Below are 22,914 nucleotides of genomic sequence, written 5' to 3'. Positions count from 1 at the left end.
GACAAATGACCTCAGCTTCCTCTTAAAACAACAAAACAGAGCAAATTAAACTCTAATAAAAATTAAAAAACTGATCAGCTTGTATTGCAGCCTTTAAATCCCTGCACTGAAAGCAACTACACCGATGCTAGTGTAGTTGATGCACGATGCATCTGACTAAAAGCATGTCTGTCTGTGTATCCAAAGTTGATATGTTATGCAAAATTAATAGAGTTAAAGAGTTAAAGAGCACGTAAAGTTCATACATGCAATGTAGCCGAGAGCTCTTGCTCGGCAAAATGTGTTTGCAGCAGCCAGCTGTGGTAAAGGGGAGACCGTAACCCTGGCTTTAGCCAGCCAGAAGCCACCTTGAGCTAGCAGCACAGCAGGCCAGAGCATGCCCTGCCTCCCGCTGGCCATGGGCCAGGATGACTAGCCTGAGCTAATTCTGGAGCCACAAGATAGGCCATGTATGAGGAAGTGAGCTAACTTATACTATGAAAGCCTTTCAAAGACTGAGAAGCGCTAGGCATTTCTAAGCCTGAACTCAGTTACTTATTTTTCCAAATAGTTCTATTTTTACTGCTGTTTTTATAAAGCCTTCTAGCTAACTGTTGTGTATTACTTGGTAGTTGTGTTTTCGTAAAGCCTTATAGAGTAAACTGTTAACAGTCTACACAAGACAGCTTCTGACAAAGAAACCTGAACATTCTGAGATGCTAGAGTATTTCCCACAAGACAGACAGAATGGACCCTGTGTAAACCCAACCTAAGAGCATCTCTTCTCTACCTACTGGTTAAATTTGGCCTGAAGGGCTTAGTGGCATTAACTCCATCTGTCACTTCCCTTCTTCCCCCAGTGTGGGTCCAGCCTAGACCAACCAGGATGAATCTTTCCCTATCATTGTGGGACAATGGAGAACAAACCATCAGATGGTTAATCAACAATGTCTTCAGAGAGTATTGAGAGACAAGAGGGTAGGGTGGGAGGGAGACTGTCAGAGCTGAAATAGTTATGGTGGGCACACAACCCTACCACTAGGAAAGCTGAACCAAGAAGATAATAATTCTAAGGGCAGCCTAGACTTTACGATAAGATGTTTCTTAAACCAACAAGACAAAACTGCTTGTGCCAGCCTTCCAAAAGTAACCAAACACCACGGGGCTGTGAAAAATGGTTCTCTTGCAACAGGAGCCTGGCACTAACAAACTGCGCTAACCTTGGTCATAATTTATATTTTGTATATTATATTTGTTTCAGACATGGAAATGGTCCACATCAAGCTTGAGGTACTAAAACATGCAGTGGGGAAATGTCAGAAGTCAGGTAGAAACGATGGCCTTCTGAAGAGATACAGACAGATGTCTGAATCAATGCGCCCTGAAGACATGGAGTTTCTGTAGGAATCTCAGGGGAGAGGGGAATGTGTCTCCCTGAAGAGATTCATACAATTCTAACAACTTGTCAGACTACTCACAGGACAATTCTGAAGCCCAGACAAGGATGGGTCTACAGTGGGCAGGACCACATCTTGACCCTCTATTTGAACTTTGATTTCACTTTAGAATTCCAAAGACATGCTTGAGTTTCTCTGTATCTCCTTGATCCTCTTCCCCATGTGACCTCATTGAGTAAGTCTCTTTTTTTCTGCTTTACACTTAAAACAAAATTATATAAAACCTTTTCCATAATCAGAATGCTATATACCAGCAAACCTACACAAAAGTGGTGAGTGGACGAAGACAGAGTGCCGAACAGACATGCACAAACACAGAGGAGTGACTTTTTGGCAAAGACAGAATCTTCTTGAATTAGATTGAAAGAAATAGTGGATGAATAGCGATATATTCATATGAAAAAATAAAACTACCTCAATTCAAATGTATTCAAAATGTATCACTGATTTTACTACAAACCCTGGAATGACCGAACTTCTAGAATGAAACACAGCAAAAACTCATTCCCTAACTGCAGTTAGGGAAGATATTATAGTACAGTGCCAAAACAATGATGCATAAAAGGCCAAATTATAATTCATAAAAACTAAAAATTCTGACCCTCAAAAGACATTATTAGTGAGTAAAAAGATAACCAGACCGGAAGTCTTTGTGAACAAATCATATATTTTATAAAGGTTATATAAAACATATCATACACATACACACACACACACACACACACACACACACACACACACACAGAGAGAGAAAGAGAGAGAGAGAGAATACATATACATACAGACGTATGCATACAAAATAATCCTACTAAGAAATAAGATACATGAAAGGAGATTTCAACAAAAGAAATGCAGATTGAGATATGAAGAGTCTCTCAACCTAAGTAGTAGGCTGGGAAGTTCAAATCAAAACTACAAATATATTAAATTGTAAGCTAATAAAATTAATAATATTGATCATGTCAGTCTTTTCTCTTTTACTTTTTTAAAGACAGGACTTCTCTGTGTAGTCCTGGCTATGCTGGAACTCACTCTGGATTTTTATACACTAACGGTGGGAGCATCGGATAGAGGGCACTTCTATGTAGGGTAGTCTTCTAAGTGCTAAACATTGCTCACTGTGCCATCTCTGAGGATACACAGCAAAGCAACTGCCCAAAACTAGAAAGAATCCAAAAGGGTACAGAAAATTATCAGATACGAATAATTAAAAGAAAAAAATGGATAACTCTAACAACATGGATGTATCCTTATTCTGACCAAACAAGAATTATTCTTCTAAATTACTAGAGAAGGAGGGAGAAAAAAATGATGGAACGATAACAGATATATAAGGCAGCTATGGAATGGTCTATATCTACCTTGAATGTATCACAGTCCAGGAATTATTTGCATAAATTAAAATATACCAAATTATGTTTACTACCTATCAATCATCTCTCAATAAAACTGGATAAACAGAACATAAAATATTTGCATAAATAAATATTTTGGTTAGGAATAGAGCTTACTATTCTACATGCTAAAAAAACCAACTTAGTGTTTTAAAATTCTAACAAAACAATTATTTTTAAATTATTTTTAAAGATCTAATCTATTTTGGTTTATATGCTGATCCAGGTAAAAGTTACTATATTCTAGTCTTTTAAAACACGGAACATTGAAAAGGTGGCTGGCTTCTTTTCTAGTAGGCTAAACTTAATTTAGATCTTTAAAACAGGCTGGCACAGGGTTCAGCAGTGGGATGCCTGCCTAGCAGTGCAGTCCTTGGTTTTTGATTCTTAGTAATGCAAACCAAACAGAACAACAGCAAACCTTGAACAATTCAGTGTAGTTAGAAAAGCTAAGAACTATCGGGGAATAAGACATTTCCATGTACAAACATTTCCATATACAAAGGTCATCAAATAAGCAATGAAGTAACCCAAATCATAGTTGACCATAAGCAGGACTCTGGCACTCACTGAGAGGATCCATGCCATTCTAACTAAATCTTCAGTCTCTGTACCTTACGTGATGGCAAAGCTACATGATATTAAAGTCTCTTACTATTCAGTCATCTTAGAAACAGGATTTATTCTTTATTAACTGAAAATATTTTGAAAGCTAAAATAACTTTATATTAGTTTCTGAGTGCCAGGTTACAGGAAGTGATCAGGAGCTCGTACCTCTCAAGAGCTGCTCTTGTTTTACCACAAGTCCCTGGTATTTTTTAAAGGTTTTGTCATAATCCTTTCTCAAGGTTTGATTTTCAAGGTCTTCATCAAGTAAGATCAAGTCAAGGATCATAAGCATGAAGGTAAGTGAAGAAATCCTACAGAAGACTATTTGAGAACAGTGCTACTATGTTTATATTGTATTATTACTATTAAGTCAAGGTTTCACTCTGGAACTCTGGCTGACCTGGACCTACTATGTAGACTTGGCTGGGCCCGGACCCAGGGACCCACTTACCTTTGCCACTGGAGTACTGGGGTTAACAGTGTGCGCTGCCAAGCCTGGCTGCAACTTGAGCTACTCCCCACCCAACTAAAATCTTAGCTGCAGGACTGTGCAAAACAGGATTTGTTAGCCAAGTCCCATAATACTTGTAGTCCTAGTATGAGGAAATGTTCGAACTCCACCAAATGCTTGGATTCTCAGTAATTACATGCAAATATCTTATGAAAGTTGCCAAGTCTATGACAGACTATAACTGGGTCCATTAAAAAGTTACTTTTTTACAGAAACTCATGTAGTTGCTAAGAATAATAAACTCTCCTTCAGGCAGACAGCCAAAATACTTGAATATGCAGATTAATTCTAAGGCTTTTTAGCACCTTGCTCAGGTTGGGGACTGCAAGAGAACATCTTGATTAATAAGAACCATGAGTTACACAATGAAGATTTAAGAAATGCACCACCCCTGGTCAAAGAGGACTCAATGGTACTAGTCTCAGGTCATGAAGACCTGAGTCAGGCTCCCAGGCATAAAGAATGTCTCAGTCCCAGCTGGACTTCAGCTCCACTGGCAGAAACTATTTGCCCAGCTACGGAAAACAACCTATCCTACTCCCATCCAAAGCAGAAAAATTACAAAAAAGTTTTTAAAAAGCTGTAACTTCCTGATAGCTACCTATGTGTGCACATGCCCTCAGCCTTCATCCTGTAGAAAAGATGGGCTCTCTCATTGACTCAATAATGCAGTCTCAGTCCATTATGATTGTCTGTTGGCCTCTCTGCCTCATTTTTTCTCATTTTTCTTAAAGAGGAACGATGCTTTCATTTCTAATAGATACAAATACACACTGTATTCAATAATGCTATTGCTTCCAATGGCTTGCTGACTTATAAAGCATCTCATGATGTATGAATAGTCAGTCCAGGGCCTCTGAGCTAGAATTAAATTGTAAAGACCATATGATAAATAGCTTCCGATGAGATTACTGTAATGCTGAAGAGAGTATCATTATACTGAATTCAGTATGGAAGACTAAACTCAAGAGACAGAAGTTATCTGAATGCAGACCATAGCTCAAAAAGCAAGGGAAACTAAAGTGACAGAAGTTCCACCCCAAACGCTTCATGCCAAGGGGCAATAACGCTGTCACAGTGTTTGAAAGCATTTGTTAAAAAACCCCAAAAACAATTCTTAGACCATAAGATACAATAAAATAGAGAATTTCTAATGTTCATCTCATGGGTTGTACTATTCTATATATCTCTCAACTAGAAAGACTTAACTAGGAAAGCTGAAATTCATAGAAAAGTAAGACACTAAGTTAGTTTCCCTGAAAAATTAGGTTCATGGAAAATGTAATCCACTCCCATCAAAGTTCCTTGGAAGTCCACAGGCAGCGGTGAGCCGTGCGTCACCAAACACGGTGGAGTGGACACGTGAGCTTCTGAGACTCCTCCTTTACTCAACCCCCCACACCGCAGCTTCATTGTTCACACTCATTAACCGGTCACACAGGAAGAGACAACGTCTACGTCGAACTGCATTTACTCTGAAAATCCTACCTCTATCTTTACCTCTGACACACTCTTGCATGATTTCCAAATAAAATGACAGAAATTAAAAAACAAAGAACAAGCCCACCCTACCACCCAAAGCAGCGAGGCATAGGCACAGGTCAAATGGCACCTAAAGGATATCAGCTTTCTTCTTCTTAGAAAGTTCTTCTTGCCAAAGCTCGTGTCTTTTTAACTCATGATCAATGATATTCATACACAGTGCTCCAATTTTATAGTGAGTGATGAGTCCATGAAAATGAGAAAAGCTTCAAAGAAGAAATTTTAATATACATTAAAAAGAGGACATTTTGTTCATATCAGAAAACTTGTGGTTTGGCCTAAACTGACATAAACCATACAAAACATAAGTCTGACATACATTTCCATGGATACATAAAACCACAGTACAATAATTTTTAAAATAAATTTAAATACATTAAAAATTAAATTTAAATAAAAATTTGAAATTACAAGATTATCTTAAATATGTGTAAACATGCTACCCTTACCTTAAAAAACATTATAAGCATGTTCTTATGATTAGTCACCACATTAAGTACTAAAATAGTTTCATAACACACTTTAGAATATTGTCTAACAAAACTAATACTATAGCAGTACTAAGTACTCATTTTATTTATTGGATATATGTTTGCTAGATAATTTATTCAAGCATTTATTTAATAAAATTTCTTTGCTAATACTAGTTTAGCAATCTAATTGGCAAGAAAATTTTCATAAAATCTCAATAATATCCTTGTTAAAGAACATATACATATAAATAAAGTATATTTAACCACTAAGAGAATAAAACTTCATAATTTATTAGAAACATGAGTGGAACTAGAGGGCATTATGTTAAGTGAAATAATTCAAATAAAGAAAAGCAAATGTCGTATGTCCTTGTTCAGGTGTGGAAGGAAAGAGTTGACTTATATAGAGAGAGTAGAATAAGAGAGTGAGTACCAAAATCAGCACTCAGCAGACAGGAGAATAAGTTCTGTTTTATAGCACAGTATGGTAACTACAGTGCCCAATACTAAGAGATGTTAGCTAGTTTTCACAGAGTTGGAAATGCCAATCACTCTGATTTAATCATTTATATATTATTATATTTACTCAAACTATTACACTGTATCCACAAAGTATATACTAAATTGTTAAAAACTAAAATTCAGAAGTATGTCTACTGAAGAAAACATGGCTATTACAATGAATATTTTATATAGGAAGGAACTGAGGCCCAGAGAGATTAAGTAAAACAACCGAGAGTACACAGCATGTAAACAGCAGACATTGCGTTCAAACTGAGATCATCTTCCACCAGAGCCATAACCATATGCCAACCGTCATGCCAAAAGGAGTGTATGAGTGTGTGTGTGCGCGCGCGCGTGTGTGGATGCCTGTGTGCATGCGGGGCATAGGGAAGTGTAGACTGAAGGAAAGAACAAAGTAAAAAGCCAGTAATAGGACGCAGAGCATGAACAAACAAACAAAGACCAAGAGAATCACACTGACACAGGCAGACAGCAACAGAGGTCGATCAGCCCTCAGAACCCATACTTACCTAGAAAAGCAAAAGAAGATATAAATGATATTTGTAGCTAACTCGACACTTTGTTTCCAGTCTTCTCTCAGGACTCTTGCTAGCGCACCCAGGGCAGTTTCTAACGAAAAGGAAACATACGGATATGATCATTTACCTCTCCTTTGATATAAACGGAGGTTGGTTTTAAATGTCTACTTATGAATAAGTAACAAAGCCAAGATGGAACTGGAACAAAAAAGTAGGATGTTTCTTTCCAATACGGAAAGCTAATTTAGAAGAATAACTTTAATTCAAAACACCTGACATACATGTGTATGCAGTAAGAAATCAGCTGTGAATCAGACAAATGCGACAGAGAGATCATCCAAGGCTGTCCCTTTCCTGACTTGTTTCTGCTTGGAATCTTACTACTGTATTCCTTTGCTGTCTTCTTTTTAACCTCTGAGTTACTCTATTAGGACAAAGACTAGAATATGCCCAGAATATAAATGAGCAGTTTAGTCAACTTAGCTTCATAAAGATAAGTAAATTAAATTTATGTAAAGAAAAGTAATATTTCCATATGACATACCAAAAGACATAAAATTAGAAATTTCAGAAAATAAGTTCTTGGAAGTATATATTTGTTTGAAGGAGGTAATATTTAGAGATATTAAGTAAATGTGGGGTTAGTTTTTAACGAGTTGTGGTAAGATTTTTTATTTTTTTGCACGATGATGTGTTTGTGGCTCCTGTGTGTTTGCACATGGGTCTGCACACATACACAGAGGCCAGAAGCTGATTCTAGGAGTCTTTCTCAATTGTTTGCCACTTTATTCATTGCCACAGGGTCTCTCAACTGAATCCAGAGCTCCCTAAATGTCGCCTCTAGCTAGCTAGCTTGCTGTGAGAATTACATGTCTGTACTGGGATAAAAAGTGGGACACCACACTCCCTCAGGTATTCATGTAGGTGCTGGCCTTGGATTTAATTCTATACAGAACCACCACCAACACTATTACACTGGTACAGGCATTATCCAGTAGGGTAATGAAAGAGAGGGGACCAGCACACCACACTGTGCAGAAGTGTACCTGGAAAGGAGACAGTCTCCTGAAGAAGGAACAGCATCCGTCCATGAAGGATCAGCAGGCCCACGGGAACAGTAACAAGAGGAATCTGGATACCCAGGTAAGGTCATGTTCTGATCACTAACTCGATACCTGGGTAAGGTCATGTTCTGATCACTAATTGGATACCTGGGTTCTGATCACTAACTAAAAGGGAAGGAAGGACTGAACGACATGGAGAAACCTCAATTTACATCTCTATACTCACTTCTGTCTTAGGGTTTTACTGCTGTGAACAGGCACCATGACTACAGCAACTCTTATAAGGACAACATTTAATTGGGGCTGACTTACATGATAAGAGGTTTAGTCCATTATCACCAAGGCAGGGGCATGGCAGCATGCAGGCAGGCATGGTGCAGGAGGAGGAGGAGCTAAGAAGGACAGAGTCTAAAGCTTCTCTTAGATTCCACACCACAAGTTGCTTATTAAAAGCTGGGTGCACGGGGTGCAGAGAATGTCAGTCATCATTACTTGACCTGGACTTTGCTGTGTGCAAACAGCCTTCTTCTCAGGGTATTTGGAGAAAAGCACTGTGGTAGTGTCATAATGAGTTTGTTAGTAGGATTAACAAAAAGGCTATTAATTTTTTAAAGCAAACTAAAAATCAGGTACTTTCAGGAGCTTTAAGGAGGTCAAACATATTCTTAAGTCTATAAAGCCACACAAAGGTACACAGTTGTATGCCTACTATAGAAAGACCTAGAAAGCCATTAGTCAATCGATTCTGGCTGAATTTGAAACACTGTATCAGGGAGGAAGCAGAGTCTGAAGTGTGAAATCTGTCAACACCTAACATACACAGAGGTCTTCAGCAAGGGCAGGGAGACATTTTCATCAGGCATTTAATAAAATCTTTGCCCAGTCACTGCTGACTAAAATAAGCTAACAGAACACAGATGTCCATGACTCTCTAAGGCAAGGGATACCAACTTTGCAGAATCAATCCACAGAACTCAGCAAACAAACAAACACATCAATAACAAGCCTTGGGGTAGCAGGAATCTGACTTCCCAAGTTGCCACATATAGTTTCAACAACACAACTCATCATAGGAAGAAACCCAACTGTATGACCCACGCTCAGGTCATACAGTCATCAATAGAGACTGTCCATGTAAAGGCACAGACACTGAGCTCATGAGACCAGGACTTGACTCAGTTATTATCATAATGAGAAAACTGAAGGAAGGGCCGGAGAGGTGGGTGGCACTGAGGAGCACTTATTGTGCAATCATGACAGCCACACTTCAGGTTCCAGCCCCCAAACACGCCACCATGCATCTCACACCTCATTATCCAGATCAAAGGGGTGAAACAGGTACGTCCTTGAGATGTGCAGGGATCCAGCCGGGTTGGGAAAACCTGTCCCAGACTGAGGCAGAGACCTTGCCTCAAAGAAGAGGCAGAAAATGATAAAAGTAAGACACCTGATGCCCTCTTATGGTCTCCAACCTCACAAATGTGCAAACATTTAAATACACATATACACAGATGCATGAATATAAAAATCAAAGTGAACCACTTCTTCTGATGTAAAGGTGGGTATGTGAGGGAATGAGAATGACGGTTTATCAAGGAGACAGCAATTATTAAAAAAGACACAACCAGGGTTGGGGATTTGGCTTAGTGGTAGAGCTTGCCTAGCAAGCGCAAGGCCCTGGGTTGGTCCCCAGCTCTGAAAAAAAAGAAAAAAAAAAAAAAAAAAAAAAAAAAAAAAAAAAGACACAACCAGAAAACCTGTAATGAAGGGTACAAAAGCTAAAATACAAATTCACTGGGAATCTCAGACACAGACAAAGGTAATGTAAACATTCTAGATTAATCTGAAGGAAAGAGAGAAGGCAGTCAGATGAGCAGACCCTCAGAGATCTATGGAGGAGACAAACACAGCAGCATATGCGTGATGAAGCCCCAGAAACACGTAAAGGGGCAAGTATGTAATGAATTAACAGCTGAAGCTGTCATGACTGCTTAAGACCAAAGGTATACACACTCCAAGTATACGCACCGATGACATCAACCCAGAAACACACTGTGGTCATGGTCAGACTTGTGACTACAAAGGACAAGAGAGGCAAAGCCTGAAGAGAAATGCAGCTTTGTGTCTGCACAGCATCATACATGATGATAAGCAGATTGACTTCAGAAAGCATGTAGACAGGAAGATGGAAGAACGACACATGGAAACTGCAGAGAATTCCTGTCATCTGTTGGGGACACAAAAGTCCTTGGGCCCCCAGAGCACTAGGGAACCAGTATGTTAAACACAGGGCTCTCTCCTCAAAGGAATTTCCACCCCCAAAGCTGGGAGTGGATATTGTTAATGACCTGGTGACGTTTTGGCTATCTGCAGTGACAGACCTCACCCTGAATGCTTACCCCGGACTCTTCCCTTCCTAGACCATTCTCTCTAGCTCCCAGCTAATGGAACCCATTTCTGGGAGGGATGTTGTAAGTACAGCTGACCTCTATGCTATTTCACCCAGAGACCACACTAGATTCTAGATCTTTTAGCAATAGACCCCGCCCCTTTTGCTCACATGGACTTTGTGAAGGAGTTTCTATGAAGTCACACCTAAGCTTTTCTGTGGACCTGGAATGGGAATGGGTGTTGCCTGGAAACGTTTCCCCTATTGTGTTGTGTTTTAAATATGCTGACAACGAGCTGCCTAGTGTCAGCTCCCCAGGTCCACGAAACCAATCTGAACTGAGCTTTCACCCCTGCAAGGTGTCCCTCAGTGACCTGCCTGTAACTCCAGAGCTCAGAAGCGGACGAGCTGCACTAGTCTCTTCAGCTCTGGGTTCAACTGAGAGACAAACAAGGTAGACAGTGACCACGCAAGACTTTTGATATCAGCCCTGGCCTCTACACACACATGAGAATGCATACTTTTATGAACATGTGTGCTCATGCACTTGTGAACATGCATATGGATATGCACATACTTTACACATATGCAAGAAATGTCATTGGTATTATTATAGTACAAAGGAGTGAGGAGGGAAAAGAGTCAAAGGGTGTATAGGAACAAATTTCTGTATGCTGTTAAAATTAGGTTGGTAGTAATTTGAATATGACTATTTGAAACTGTCAAGATAATCCCAAGGCATCACTAAGATAATAACTCAGGAAACCATAAGTATAGAAAATTAGCTTCGAATGGTGAACTAGGAGAGATGGCTCAATCGTTAAGAGCACTGACTGCTCTTCCAGAGGTCCTGAGTTCAATTCCCAGCAACCATATGGTGGCTCACAACATCTGTAATGGGATCTGATGCTCTCTTCTGGTGTGTCTGAAGACAGCTACAGTGTATTCATATAAATAAAATAAATAAATCTTAAAAAAAAGAAAAAGAGAAACAGAGAATAGAAAAATAATAATAGAAGAAAATATAGAGTAAAAAAGGTTAAGAATCATGATAAAACTTTCTATTTAAAATATATATAAACATGTTAAAGGTTTGGTCATTCATAGCAAATACAAAAATGACAAAGACTGCCTTATAAGCATTACACCAATGTTAAACAGACTAAACATACCAAGATACAGAAATGGATTAAAGAACCTATGGTGATCCGCTCATAAGCTGGTTCTAACAGAAATTCTTGAGATTTAAACACACAAGCAGCGTCAAAAGAAAAGAATGGAAAATAGACCTACCATGTACAGAGAGAAGGAGAGGAAGATAATAGATTGAAAACATTCATACTACAGAGAAGAAAAAATTAAAATTCAAAATTAAATATATAAGACATGAAAAACATGCATATGTGCATCTGCAAACACAAAATATTTAAGATCTCAGTTCAGACTTCAAGAGTAGGTTTGTTTTACATGATTTTTCTACTTTTAATATTTAGAAAGAGAAATCACCATTTAATAATAGCTCTTCCAAGTTATCAGGATTTCGAGCAAGCTGCAGGATCAAGGCCGAGCCCCGAACCTTGTCTGGAATGTCTTCATACAAGAGCTCAATGTACTCATCCATGTCGTTAATGTTGGCCACCTCGTCGATCTGAAACACAGGGGGAGCACTCAGCAGCTCTCACGGACAGAGTCAGATGGGTGATACTTTGTGATCAATATATTACTTATCATAGCAACAAGCAAAGAACAGATGATAGCCATTTTTTTTATAGATAGAAATTTTAGGGAGACATCAATCTCTCTATAAAATTTTCAACCCCAAATTTGTCCCGCCTATAAGATGTGGGCGGATTAAGATGGAGCAGACTGAGGGAACAGCCAACCAATGGCTGCTCCAACTTGAGAGCCATCCCATGGGAGAGCCAGCCCCTGACAGTATTAATGACACTCTGCTGCTCGTGCAGACAGGAACCTAGCATATCTATCTCCTGAGAGGCCTCGCCCAGCAGACGGAGGCAGATGCAGAGACCCAGAGTCAAACATCAGGTGGAGCTCTTGTGAAGAGTGGGAGATAGAAGTGAACAAGTCAGAGGGGTCAGGGACAGCATGAAAAGGCCCAGAGTCAACTAACCTGGGACCATGGGGACTCCCAAGTCACAGATCCTGGGCCACCTACCAGGGAGCATGCAGGAGCTGGACCTGGATGCCTTACACCATCTGGAGCAAATATGCAGCTTGGGCTTTATGTGTGTCCCCTCACAAGCAGAAAGGAGGCTGGATGCTCTCTTGGTCTCTGTTTCCCGTCATAGTATCCCCTTCTCCTTACCTGGACCTCAGAGGGAGAGGATGTGCCTAGGCTTGCAGGGACTAGATGCCCCAGGGTTGGGTGGTACCCATATGGGGCTTGCCTTCTCTGAGAAGAAGAGTAGGGGGCAATGGTGGAAAGAATTTGTAAGGATGGGACTGGGAAGAGAAAAGGGATGGGGCTGTGATGGAAATGTAAAGTAATTAAAAAATAAAAATAAAGAAATTTTATGCCTTGGTGTATTAGAATGCTGATATAAAACTATAAGCAAAATAAAATGGAACATATATAAACTTTACAATTTATGTATTTTAATGCAATTTGTACTTAATATAAAAGATTAAATATTTTGAAACTTATTTCAAAATGTTTAGAATATTTTGCCACTTATTTTAATAAAATTAAAATTATGTGTTGTAAGGCACAACCAAAAATTTTTGTTTTTCATCAAGCAAGCATTGATTTTTTTTTCACGTGTCTCTAAACTGAACAACATGGTTAATATGCACTACTGGCAGTAAAAGCTGAAGGTAGTTCACTCAGTAGAACAGAGTTCACAGGTCTTACCTCCATCCCTTCAAAAGGAGGTGGGTCTTTAGGCTTGCTAGACTTTTCTTTCTTTTCTGTAAAAAGATTTTTAAAAACCCTGAGAATTAGGTTTTAAGGGTTTCTAGTGACTATTTAAGTAGTTGAGTTTAATGCTGCCTAAGCTGGGGTATAAAACTAAATATTTGATAAAATTTCTCTCAATGCATAAAATAAAATATTTCCATATAAAAATCAGCTATTTGCAATCTAGTCAATCAGCAAGATAAAGAAAATGGTATGACTAATACAAAAACAAATAATATAAAAACTAAAGTTAACAGAGAGTGAAATGAATAAGAGTGAATGATTTTTGTCTGAAAAGTGAAATAAAGAATATAAATTAAAAGATAATATTTGATATTTATACCAACTTAATCCTTATTTAGTCCCAAGCAGGCATTCAAAGGTACTATATACATTTATTATACTATTCAGCTAAACGCATATTTTCATATTCTAAACAAAAATGCATACACTAAAATAAACTAGAAAAGTCTCAAAAGATGTATAATTAACAAATAAACATACATATAAGAGATTTGACCCTTACTGGAGACTGCTTGGTAAGAAAAAGGGGATGGACCAGGGCTTCTGATAGGATGTTCGAGATAAATGAGTGCTACAGTCAAACTGTCATAATAAAACCATGGCTCTATACAATTAATACATGCTAATAAAAGGAAATGAGCAATGCAGTATGAGCAATGGGAAATGAGAAACATGCTCTTGACATGAAAATATCAGGAAAGCATGCTCTCCCAAGGAGACATACACAAACAATGAATTAAAACAGGATTAGCCCTTCTGCTTTCAGAGGCGGAATTCACGATAGATAAGGGCGGGTGCGTCAGCAATACTAAGTTCTGTCCCAGACAGATAATTTACTGTAGGACTGGTTTTGATGAGCAAAGGAAGGGGTCATTTAAGCTCATGAACCATGCTGTTAAAATGTACTACAGTCCTCTTTCCTTGTCTTTAGAGTGAGGCTTCTGGCTCTAAATTATCAAAGTACAAAAGTTACAAAAAAACTAAATAATTTAGAAATAGTTTTACTATACAGTAAAGCATGTATCTCTAACTATTAATGTGCAGAAAGAGAATAATACTGACTTGTTATTTTATCCACATATAATGGATACATTTTTATATTTCCTTTTTCATAAAGTACATTCTAATCACTAAACATTCAATAATTCATTCGTACATGTTTCCATTTTTATTTGAAACTATCTTTTATATCTTCTGAGTTATAAAACATTAATGTACCAGTTCTTGTGGGAACTGAGGACAGGAAAATGACAAGAATGAAGATAATGATGTGGAATGTCACACTTTCCTAAGGACAAGGTGAGAGCAATATCCTAGAAAGCTGTGATATTTATCATGTGCACAGTAATGCTTAAAATACAGAACTCAACTCAAATTACAGGTTATGCATACTTAGCAGATAGAGAAAATATAAGGCTAATTAGAACAGAGAGGATACTTTCCGCCCTATATATGCCTTTTATTATTCTACAGTCTTTATGACAGATTTACCCCTATTCCAGTGTACATGCACACACCCTCATCCAGTGAAGCAGAGTCTGACCACTGTGTGTAGAAGCATAAAACCTCCAATGTGGGGAAGGAAATACATCTGTCTGTCTATCCTAACACCGGTAAGAACTCAGCACCGAAATGAATACAGCTTTCATAACTGTATTTTTATACTATACTGTACTGTACTATACTGTATTACACATATATTTACAAAGTACATATAAGATTTTGAAGATGACTAACACTCGCCTTTGGTATTAAATCTAAAATGCCAGACTCCGTCTGCTTACCTTTTCCTGACAATGAGTCACGGCGGTTCTGTAAATAGTACAAAAGCTGTTCCACCTCATTGAGCTTTGAGGGATGGATGAGTTTACATTCTTCAACCACTTTCCGGGCCAGAGAGGTTATGTCTGTGTTAGCATTGAGACTCTTCAGGCGGATGCTGCAAGAACATGCCAATTCCCAGTTCAGACATTGTACAAGTCCATGACAGACAGTAATACTGTTCTATTATACATAGACTCTATACCTACCTGGCCAGAGAATCTTACTAAAATAAAGATTTAGATATAGTTAGGAGTATATAAGTTGAAAGCAACATACATTCTTTGAGACTTTCTGGATACATTATTCAGAAGTCCTGCTTGAGACAGTGCTTCTGATATAAAACAGTTTTTATTACCAAGTATGAAATTCATACTGCCACAAATGATGTAATTTATGCTTAAATGTAATGACATTTCCAAGTTTTTCTTTACTTGCAGTGCTGGGACTGGAACCCAGGACTTGGCACCTGTGAGGTAAGTGCTATACATACCCCGAGGTGCTCTGGACTTGCTTCCTCTTAAATTGAGCCCAGGATAGTTACTATGAGTCTAAGGAAAAAGAAATGGTGCTGAGGAACACAATGGCCTGTTTAATGGGATTCATGGCCTGAGAGAGAACTATGAAAATATAAAGTCAGGATTGTCTAGTAAATTCTCCTATGTCAGGCTTACATTCAGAAGGAGAAAACAACCAAAAGCCCACTGTATAGCATTACTTTTTGTGAAGATAGTATTTTTGTTATTTTGTAGGAAGACAGTAAGCTACTACAGGATGAGAATCTACTCAAACACTCTGAACTCGGCATCTGGAAGCCAGCATCAGACACAGATGACTTCCGCTCTAGTTGCGTGACTTACATATTCTTCCCGGTTTAGACTAGCTCGAATGACACTCCTTTTCTGACTTAAGTCTACTTGTTTTTGCTGTTGATAACTTTGAAGTGTTTAAAATAACTGACTTTAGTTTGGGCACTTCTAGGTGAACATTGTTAAGGCAGATATAGCAAGGATGGCCCAAAGGGACAGCTCTAAAGTTAATTTTAAGAAGGAACCCAGAAACGCATGCATCTCAGTGACTGATTGAGAAGAGGCCCAGGAGAACTACATCGGTAGCTCGGCGTGAGAAGAAAACTTGACTCTAGAACCTGGAAGGACACTGAAGCAGAACCACGAGCCCAAGGTCAGCATAGGCTGTACGATGAGACCATTCCAAACACGGCAAAAATGAAACTCACTGAACAGAGCTTTACACTTCTGTTAGGCTTTTGGGATAGATCCATTTTCTAGAAAAGGTCTTCACAGAGTACGGATTCCACGCTCACCCTTTCCCCAGTTTCCACTGTGTACTCTTATGATTGCCATCTTGTATCTGTGTGGCATGGCTATTACCTTTATCAAAACTCACAGAACAGAAAGTGAGCCCTGATTAAGCCTGAACTAATGCTGATGCATCTAATTATTACCTGAGGGCCGTAGACATTCTGTGTTCACTCTGTGTTCTGTGAGTGTTTATAAATGTCTTACAGTTTTATACATAAAATGTCCTCTCCCTGACCACGGCAATCTCTAACTCCTCCATTATACTTGTAGAGGAGTCTCGCCTCCTCTACAAGGTCAGACATTCGGAATGTAGAGAATGTAGATTTCCCAGACTGACTTCTTTTGGTTACCAATATGGATGGAGGGTCCCTCAATTCTTTTTTGTACTTGATAATTCATTTTTTTTATTTTTGAATAATGCTTTATGATAGGGAGGTATTACAGCTGATCCACTCACTATGAAATAATAGCTTGGCTGCTTTCAGTTGTTGGCTATTTGGATAAAGTTTTTATAAATATGTGTGTAGTCGTTTATGTACACATAAGTTTTTAATACATTCAAGTAAGTATCTAAAAGCACAATTACTGGATATTATGTGAGCCTATGTTTAGATAATATAAATGTATACCATCTTATGGTGTGACACACACTTCATACTATTACAAGCCAGGACTGAGAATTTCTATCACTACATTCTTGCCAGTATCTGCTGTTGCCAGTGTTATGGGTCTTAGCCATTATAATGGATGCGGTGATCCCCCCTCTCTATATCTATACCTGTATCTGTATCTATATCTATATCTATACCTATACCTATATCTATATCTATATATGATTATATATGATTTTCAATCTCTTCTATGTCTACTTTCTATCACCCTATATATTAGCAACCCAGTTTAGTCTCTATAAACTCAAACAATTTTGGTTTGTGTGTATAGTCTCCTCAGTTTTGCATCTATTGAAAGGAAACTGGAGAAAAACAAGTTTTATTTTGAAATGACACTTGGCTACTCAACTGCTTTTGGTCGGCATGTATACTTTTCGTTAGGCATCCATTAAATCTAACAAAATATCACCTGTATGATTTCCATACCATAACAATCAGCTTCTCGAAATGAAATCTTCAGAAAGATGAACTCTCTGAGAATAGTTTATACCATTCCTCTGAGCAATGCAATAGGCTGAAAGGCCACATTTGTGGTTCTAGGACACCACTGACTTCTCCAATGTAATGACAGTTTATGCTATACCTATCTCGATTTATATAGATTTCCGCTTCTTCACTAGTAACAAAACCTCTTGAGCTAATAAAACACATTTTCCTTTCAGTAGTGTCTTTTGGTACATACCTTTTGCTACTGAGTGTGACACATTTTGCTAGTGAATATGACACTTTTTTCAAATGAGTGCGAGATACTTTTTGAGTGTGAAACAGCTTTTGTTAGTAAGTGTGACACACCTTTGGCTAGGGAGTATATCCCTCAGGACTAAAAAATTAAATTCCTCTCAAATGTAGGTCATGAGACTCTACAGTTAAAGACGGATTTTCTCTAGAAAATCTAAAATAAAATCTCCAGAGGTGTTCATTAACACTCAGGTCATATAATTTCAGGTAATCAATGACAAACAAGAAAAAACATAGAAAAGAAAAAAGTGTGAGCTAGCTGGACCGCAGTGTGAGCATGTACCTATTTTTCTAGACTTGAATAGTCTAGAGAACTCATTTATCTTTAATACAAGTCATTAATGTAAGTCTCCTTCTGATGCCAACAGAACACCAGTGAGGACAATGAACCGAGACACCAAACAGCTTCTCTTCACAGGGTGCAGCCAGCCAGAGCTTCTCAACTACAGCATCACTGGAATTTAGGCTTAGTATCCCACCTTAGATGCCAACGTGACCATCTTATAATGACAACCTACCATATCTCTAGGGAAAACAATGTGGCTTGTGGGGAAAAAACTATCCCCAGACTATTTAAGTGCCAGAGTCAATGCTCTATATTTAAAGCAGCACTTTCACATGTTCTCCTAGCAGCCCTTGATCCAACACAACACGGCGTAAGTAGAAATTCTTTCTAAGTAGTTACCAAGGCAGTGTTGTACAGCTGGAAATGGGTTGAGAGAGAACACCAAGTGATATCAAATCTTCTCTACTAGCATAGGGCTATAGAAGGAAAGAAGGATAATTACCAGCAAAACTTCAAAATAATGAAAAAAGAATAGTTCCAAAGTACTCCCTTAAAGTACTTTAAACCATAAAGGAAAGTGAGTGGGACTCTGGATCTAAGAGCAGTCTGAAAAAGAGCCTGTCATATACCAGCATTATTCTGAGGGCTAGGTGCCTTTCAGGGGCTAATTCAAGATCTGTGCCCCATTTGGGAACATCTGCACGTCACACCACTCCCAGCAATTCTATGGGAGAAAGAATACAGGATCTTCTAAGACTCCAAATGTCTAAACTAAGCAAAAATCCCAAATAAACACATCTTTTGTGATTAATTTTACTTAACATTATAAAAGTTTTACTTTCTCTAGAATATAGTCCATATTTATATAGTTGAATGCAATCTTTCCTTAACTAAAATGAAGTAATCCAGAAGGATGTTATTACCATTTATTGTCTATGAAGATTAAAATAATACCATTTCTATAAAGGTTATATAAAATCTCCTATTTCCATAATGTATACAAAATGAAGGAAACTTACATTTTTTGGCATTCCTTTCGTTCTCCCAACATGGGATCCCCCATTTCTCCAAGAATGGTAGCTTCCACTTCATACTGAACGATAAGAGCTTTTTCTGATGGATGTACATCAATATTCCCCCCTTTAACTTTCCTACAAAAATTAAAAAAGATTAAATCTCACAGGACATCCATAACTTTCACCAGGTTTCCACATCTAAACTAAAAAAAGAGAAAGTCATCCTATGTTCAAGGACTAAATAATCTATTCTTCAGAGAGCAGTATGTCTCAGCAAACCCCATCAAAGCCCTGACAGCCTGGAGGAGAAAAAAACATGAAATTTTACAGGGAAACAAAGACCCCAAATAACGATGTTGATAAATATCAGGAATGTTGTAGGACTCACACCTCTCAATGTGAGCAGTAAGTTACTAGCTCAAGGAGATACACACATTGATAGATCAGTTGGTTAGGACTCAGTGCAGGAAAAGACCTATGTTTACCGTCAGTTTATTTTCAACAAGGATGCTCTGGGTATCCATGGGGAGACAGAACAACCTCTGACAGATGATGCTAAGAAGATTAGATGTTCTTAGCCACCACATACAATAATTAACTCCAGTGGAGAAAAGACCAGCGTTTAAGAGCTGAAGCCATAAAACATAAGGGGAAGCTTCATGGCTTTGAACTTAGCAGTGGTTTCTTAAATATGTTTCCAAAAGCCACAGTGACTACTAACAAATTAGACCTCAACTAATCAAAATGGTTGACAGTACTGACATATTCAACACAGTAAAAAGACGACCGAAGGCTGGGGCCAATGTTTGTAAACTGCATATTTAATAATGCCATATATATTTATATGCTGTATTCTATTTCAATAACAACGTTCTCCTAAAAAGGAAAGACAAATGACCAAGGAGGATGAAGGCAGCTCAGTTTTCTTGGTCATTAGGAGATGCAAATTAAGGCAGAATAAGGCACCTCTTTACAGCCCCTAGAACTGCTACAATTACAGAGCAAACATGGGAAACACGGAGAAAATAACAGGCATGGGCAAAGTGTGGGAAAAACTGGAGTCCTCACACTTAAGGGTGCACATGAGGTACAGGCACTGAGGTACAGGCACTGAGGAAAGCAAGCTCCTGGCTGGCTCTTCAATGAGTCCAACATGGGATTACTCCATGTTTCTGCAGGCCCCAGCTTGTGTGTACACTAAATGACTGAAGAGAAGCGTCATGATGACAGTAACGTTATTCCTAATAGGTGACAGGCACAAACCCCCTGAATATCTATCAACACTTGGTCATGAGGCTATAATATATATCCGTGCAATGAATATATATTATACAGTTACAAAAAAGGAATAAAGCGTTAACATAGTACAGTACAGCATAGTTTAACAGAAATGGAACATAAGTATTCACTGTGAAAAAACTGAACAAAGCAGCATACATACCATTATCCATCAAGATCCTGTGTGTCATATATATATATCCATCTAAGTGTGTATGTATGTACATAATGTGAGGGCAAGGCAAACTTTTGTCTTTCCATCGTTCTGACTAAAGCATCACAGTGACTAGATCAGCTGCACTGTTTTCTAGATGACGTGGTTTTCAAAGAGGGTGCACACTAGTACAATGATCCTAAGGAAAACCATGTCAGACACAGCCATATTATATGGAAACCATCAAACGCTATCACAGCAGCACTTTCTTTAAAATAACCTTAGGTTTAAAGTTGAAATTAGAAAATTCGTTGTTGACAAAAAAAAAAGTGTGTATGGGAAATTGTACGTGTGTACATGTTAACAAATGTGTGGGGAAATGTATGTGTGTGTATATGTTGTTAACAAAATGATGCTGGGAATGAGGACTGACTATATATTTGTTTTGATTCCTTTTACAAATCTCTGTTGAAAGTCTTCTCATTTGCCTTTTCCATTAAAGATATAAAATGAAAAAGACAAAGCACTATGTTCCCTTTGTCTTATAAAAGCAGTACAGTTGATTTATCTTACAATTGCTTGACTATGTTAAGAGTCCACTAACACTTGTAAGGTATTTCTGTGATGGCTAGAACCCTATCAATAAGGGAAAATATACTCAACAAATTTTATTAGGACTTAACCACCTAACAGGCATGTTTTCTCTTTCAAAAGTATTTTCATATTTTCTCCTTATGTCCCTCAGAAAATAATGTCTCTCATTCTCAAATGAAGTAATTATGTCCAAAAAAAAAAAAAAATCTGTGTGCTTTTTGCAGTGGATTAGCAACAGAGCTTTAACTAAAAATAGAGACTCCAAATTAGCATTTTCTTTAATTTATTCACTGCTTGCTCACACTTGGTCCAGTGGGAGGTATATTTTTTTTAACCATGGGTGGTCTTATTTTGGACAGAAGTTAAGGAATCTCACAAAATTTCCTTAATTTCCTTTTTCTTTGGTGTGGCTGATATCATACATATTTTTAAAAAAAAGTAGGCTTTTTCATGCCAAGGTCTTAATAATAATAATGAACTTCCTACAGAAATTATACAGTGAATGTCACCGTCAAGTGGGTGAAATGGACCAAGACCAGAAGACTCAACATCTCAATCCAGTCTTGCATAAAGCAAAAACCACAACCTCTGCCTTTATTCCACACCCCCCGCCATGATTTACGAATCTCAAACTGAACACAAATCGGTGATGTGACACAATTCATTTCCAAGTTCCCATGGGATTTATCTATTGAGAAATCCAGGAGAGTGGGATAGGAAAAAACAAACAAACAAACAAACAAAACCCCCACGAAATATGGGGTTTACTTCGCCCAACCTGCCTCTCACTGCGGTTATAGATTAATATACCAAGGACACCATCATAGATGCTGTCAGGATGCCTCCAAGCCAAAGTGAATTAAGGACCTCGCGCCCCGCGCAGGGTCCATCCTTTATTCCATCCCATCATTTTCTCCTTTCTTCCCTGGTTTCCACCCCTTCACAAATCTAGCTTTGCCCCTGGACATCCCACGGTCAGAGGGTTAACACCTAAGGATCTGCTCAGGGCGGAGCCCCGGTCGTCACCTTTTGAGGTATCTGGCGTCCTCGCTTTGCATGGCGGCGGCAGCAGCGGCGTGGGGAGAATGGGAGGGTCTGAGGATCTGGGAGGGCTACTTCCGGGGACCCGGCCAAGGTACCCTCAAAGCAGAGGCCGTGACAGTCCCGAGGCCTGCAAGGCGGGGCGGCGGCGGCGCAGCGGTTACCACGGTGAGGCCGCCGGCTCCTCCCACAGCTCCTGGGCCCCAAAACACTGGAGCAGCCCAGACCCGCCCAGAGCCGTCAGGGCCCGACTCTCCGCAAAGCGCATGCGCTCACGCTACAGCTACAATCTGCGCAGGCCCAGTTTGAGGCCCTGGCTCCTGCGACAAATCTGACGTTCCCAGGAACTGCGGGGAAGGGTTTGGTGCTGCTCTGGGAGCGTGTGGTTAGGAGGCGTATTCCCGGGCACTGCCCCCTGGAGGATGGGAAAGGAAGAAGCATTGCAATCTGCAAAACTGGAGTTTAAAGTCCTTAGCGTGAAATAAGACAGTGTAACCAGTGAACCTTTTAGCTAACTAATGATGGTCATCAGGGTAGCCTTTGACAACAACCTCTACGGTGGAGCTTCTATTCTGGAACATATAAGAGGTT

The 22,914-nt window shown here is 38.9% G+C and overlaps 1 protein-coding gene across 2 annotated transcripts in view; it reads right to left on the bottom strand.

Moving 5' to 3' along the window:
* The window catches only part of Kifap3 (kinesin associated protein 3), a 122,746-nt gene extending 100,065 nt beyond the window's left edge, over positions 1-22,681 (bottom strand). For both annotated transcript variants that reach the window (XM_032915456.1, XM_032915455.1), the window contains exons 1-8: positions 22,309-22,681; positions 19,260-19,391; positions 15,187-15,341; positions 13,334-13,389; positions 11,968-12,109; positions 7,000-7,099; positions 5,574-5,698; positions 3,605-3,703 (exon numbers count right to left, since the gene is read on the bottom strand). In XM_032915456.1, coding sequence (XP_032771347.1) covers positions 3,605-3,703; positions 5,574-5,698; positions 7,000-7,099; positions 11,968-12,109; positions 13,334-13,389; positions 15,187-15,341; positions 19,260-19,391; positions 22,309-22,340 — 841 coding nt within the window. In that variant the 5' untranslated portion in view covers positions 22,341-22,681. The remainder of the gene's footprint in view (positions 1-3,604; positions 3,704-5,573; positions 5,699-6,999; positions 7,100-11,967; positions 12,110-13,333; positions 13,390-15,186; positions 15,342-19,259; positions 19,392-22,308) is intronic.
* Between the last annotated feature and the right edge of the window lie 233 nt (positions 22,682-22,914).

The sequence above is a fragment of the Rattus rattus genome, chromosome 10 (assembly GCF_011064425.1).
Source record: "Rattus rattus isolate New Zealand chromosome 10, Rrattus_CSIRO_v1, whole genome shotgun sequence".
NCBI classification, from domain to species: domain Eukaryota; kingdom Metazoa; phylum Chordata; class Mammalia; order Rodentia; family Muridae; genus Rattus; species Rattus rattus.
Note: the sequence above shows the minus strand (reverse complement) of the source record. Positions and strands in the feature narration are given on the sequence as shown.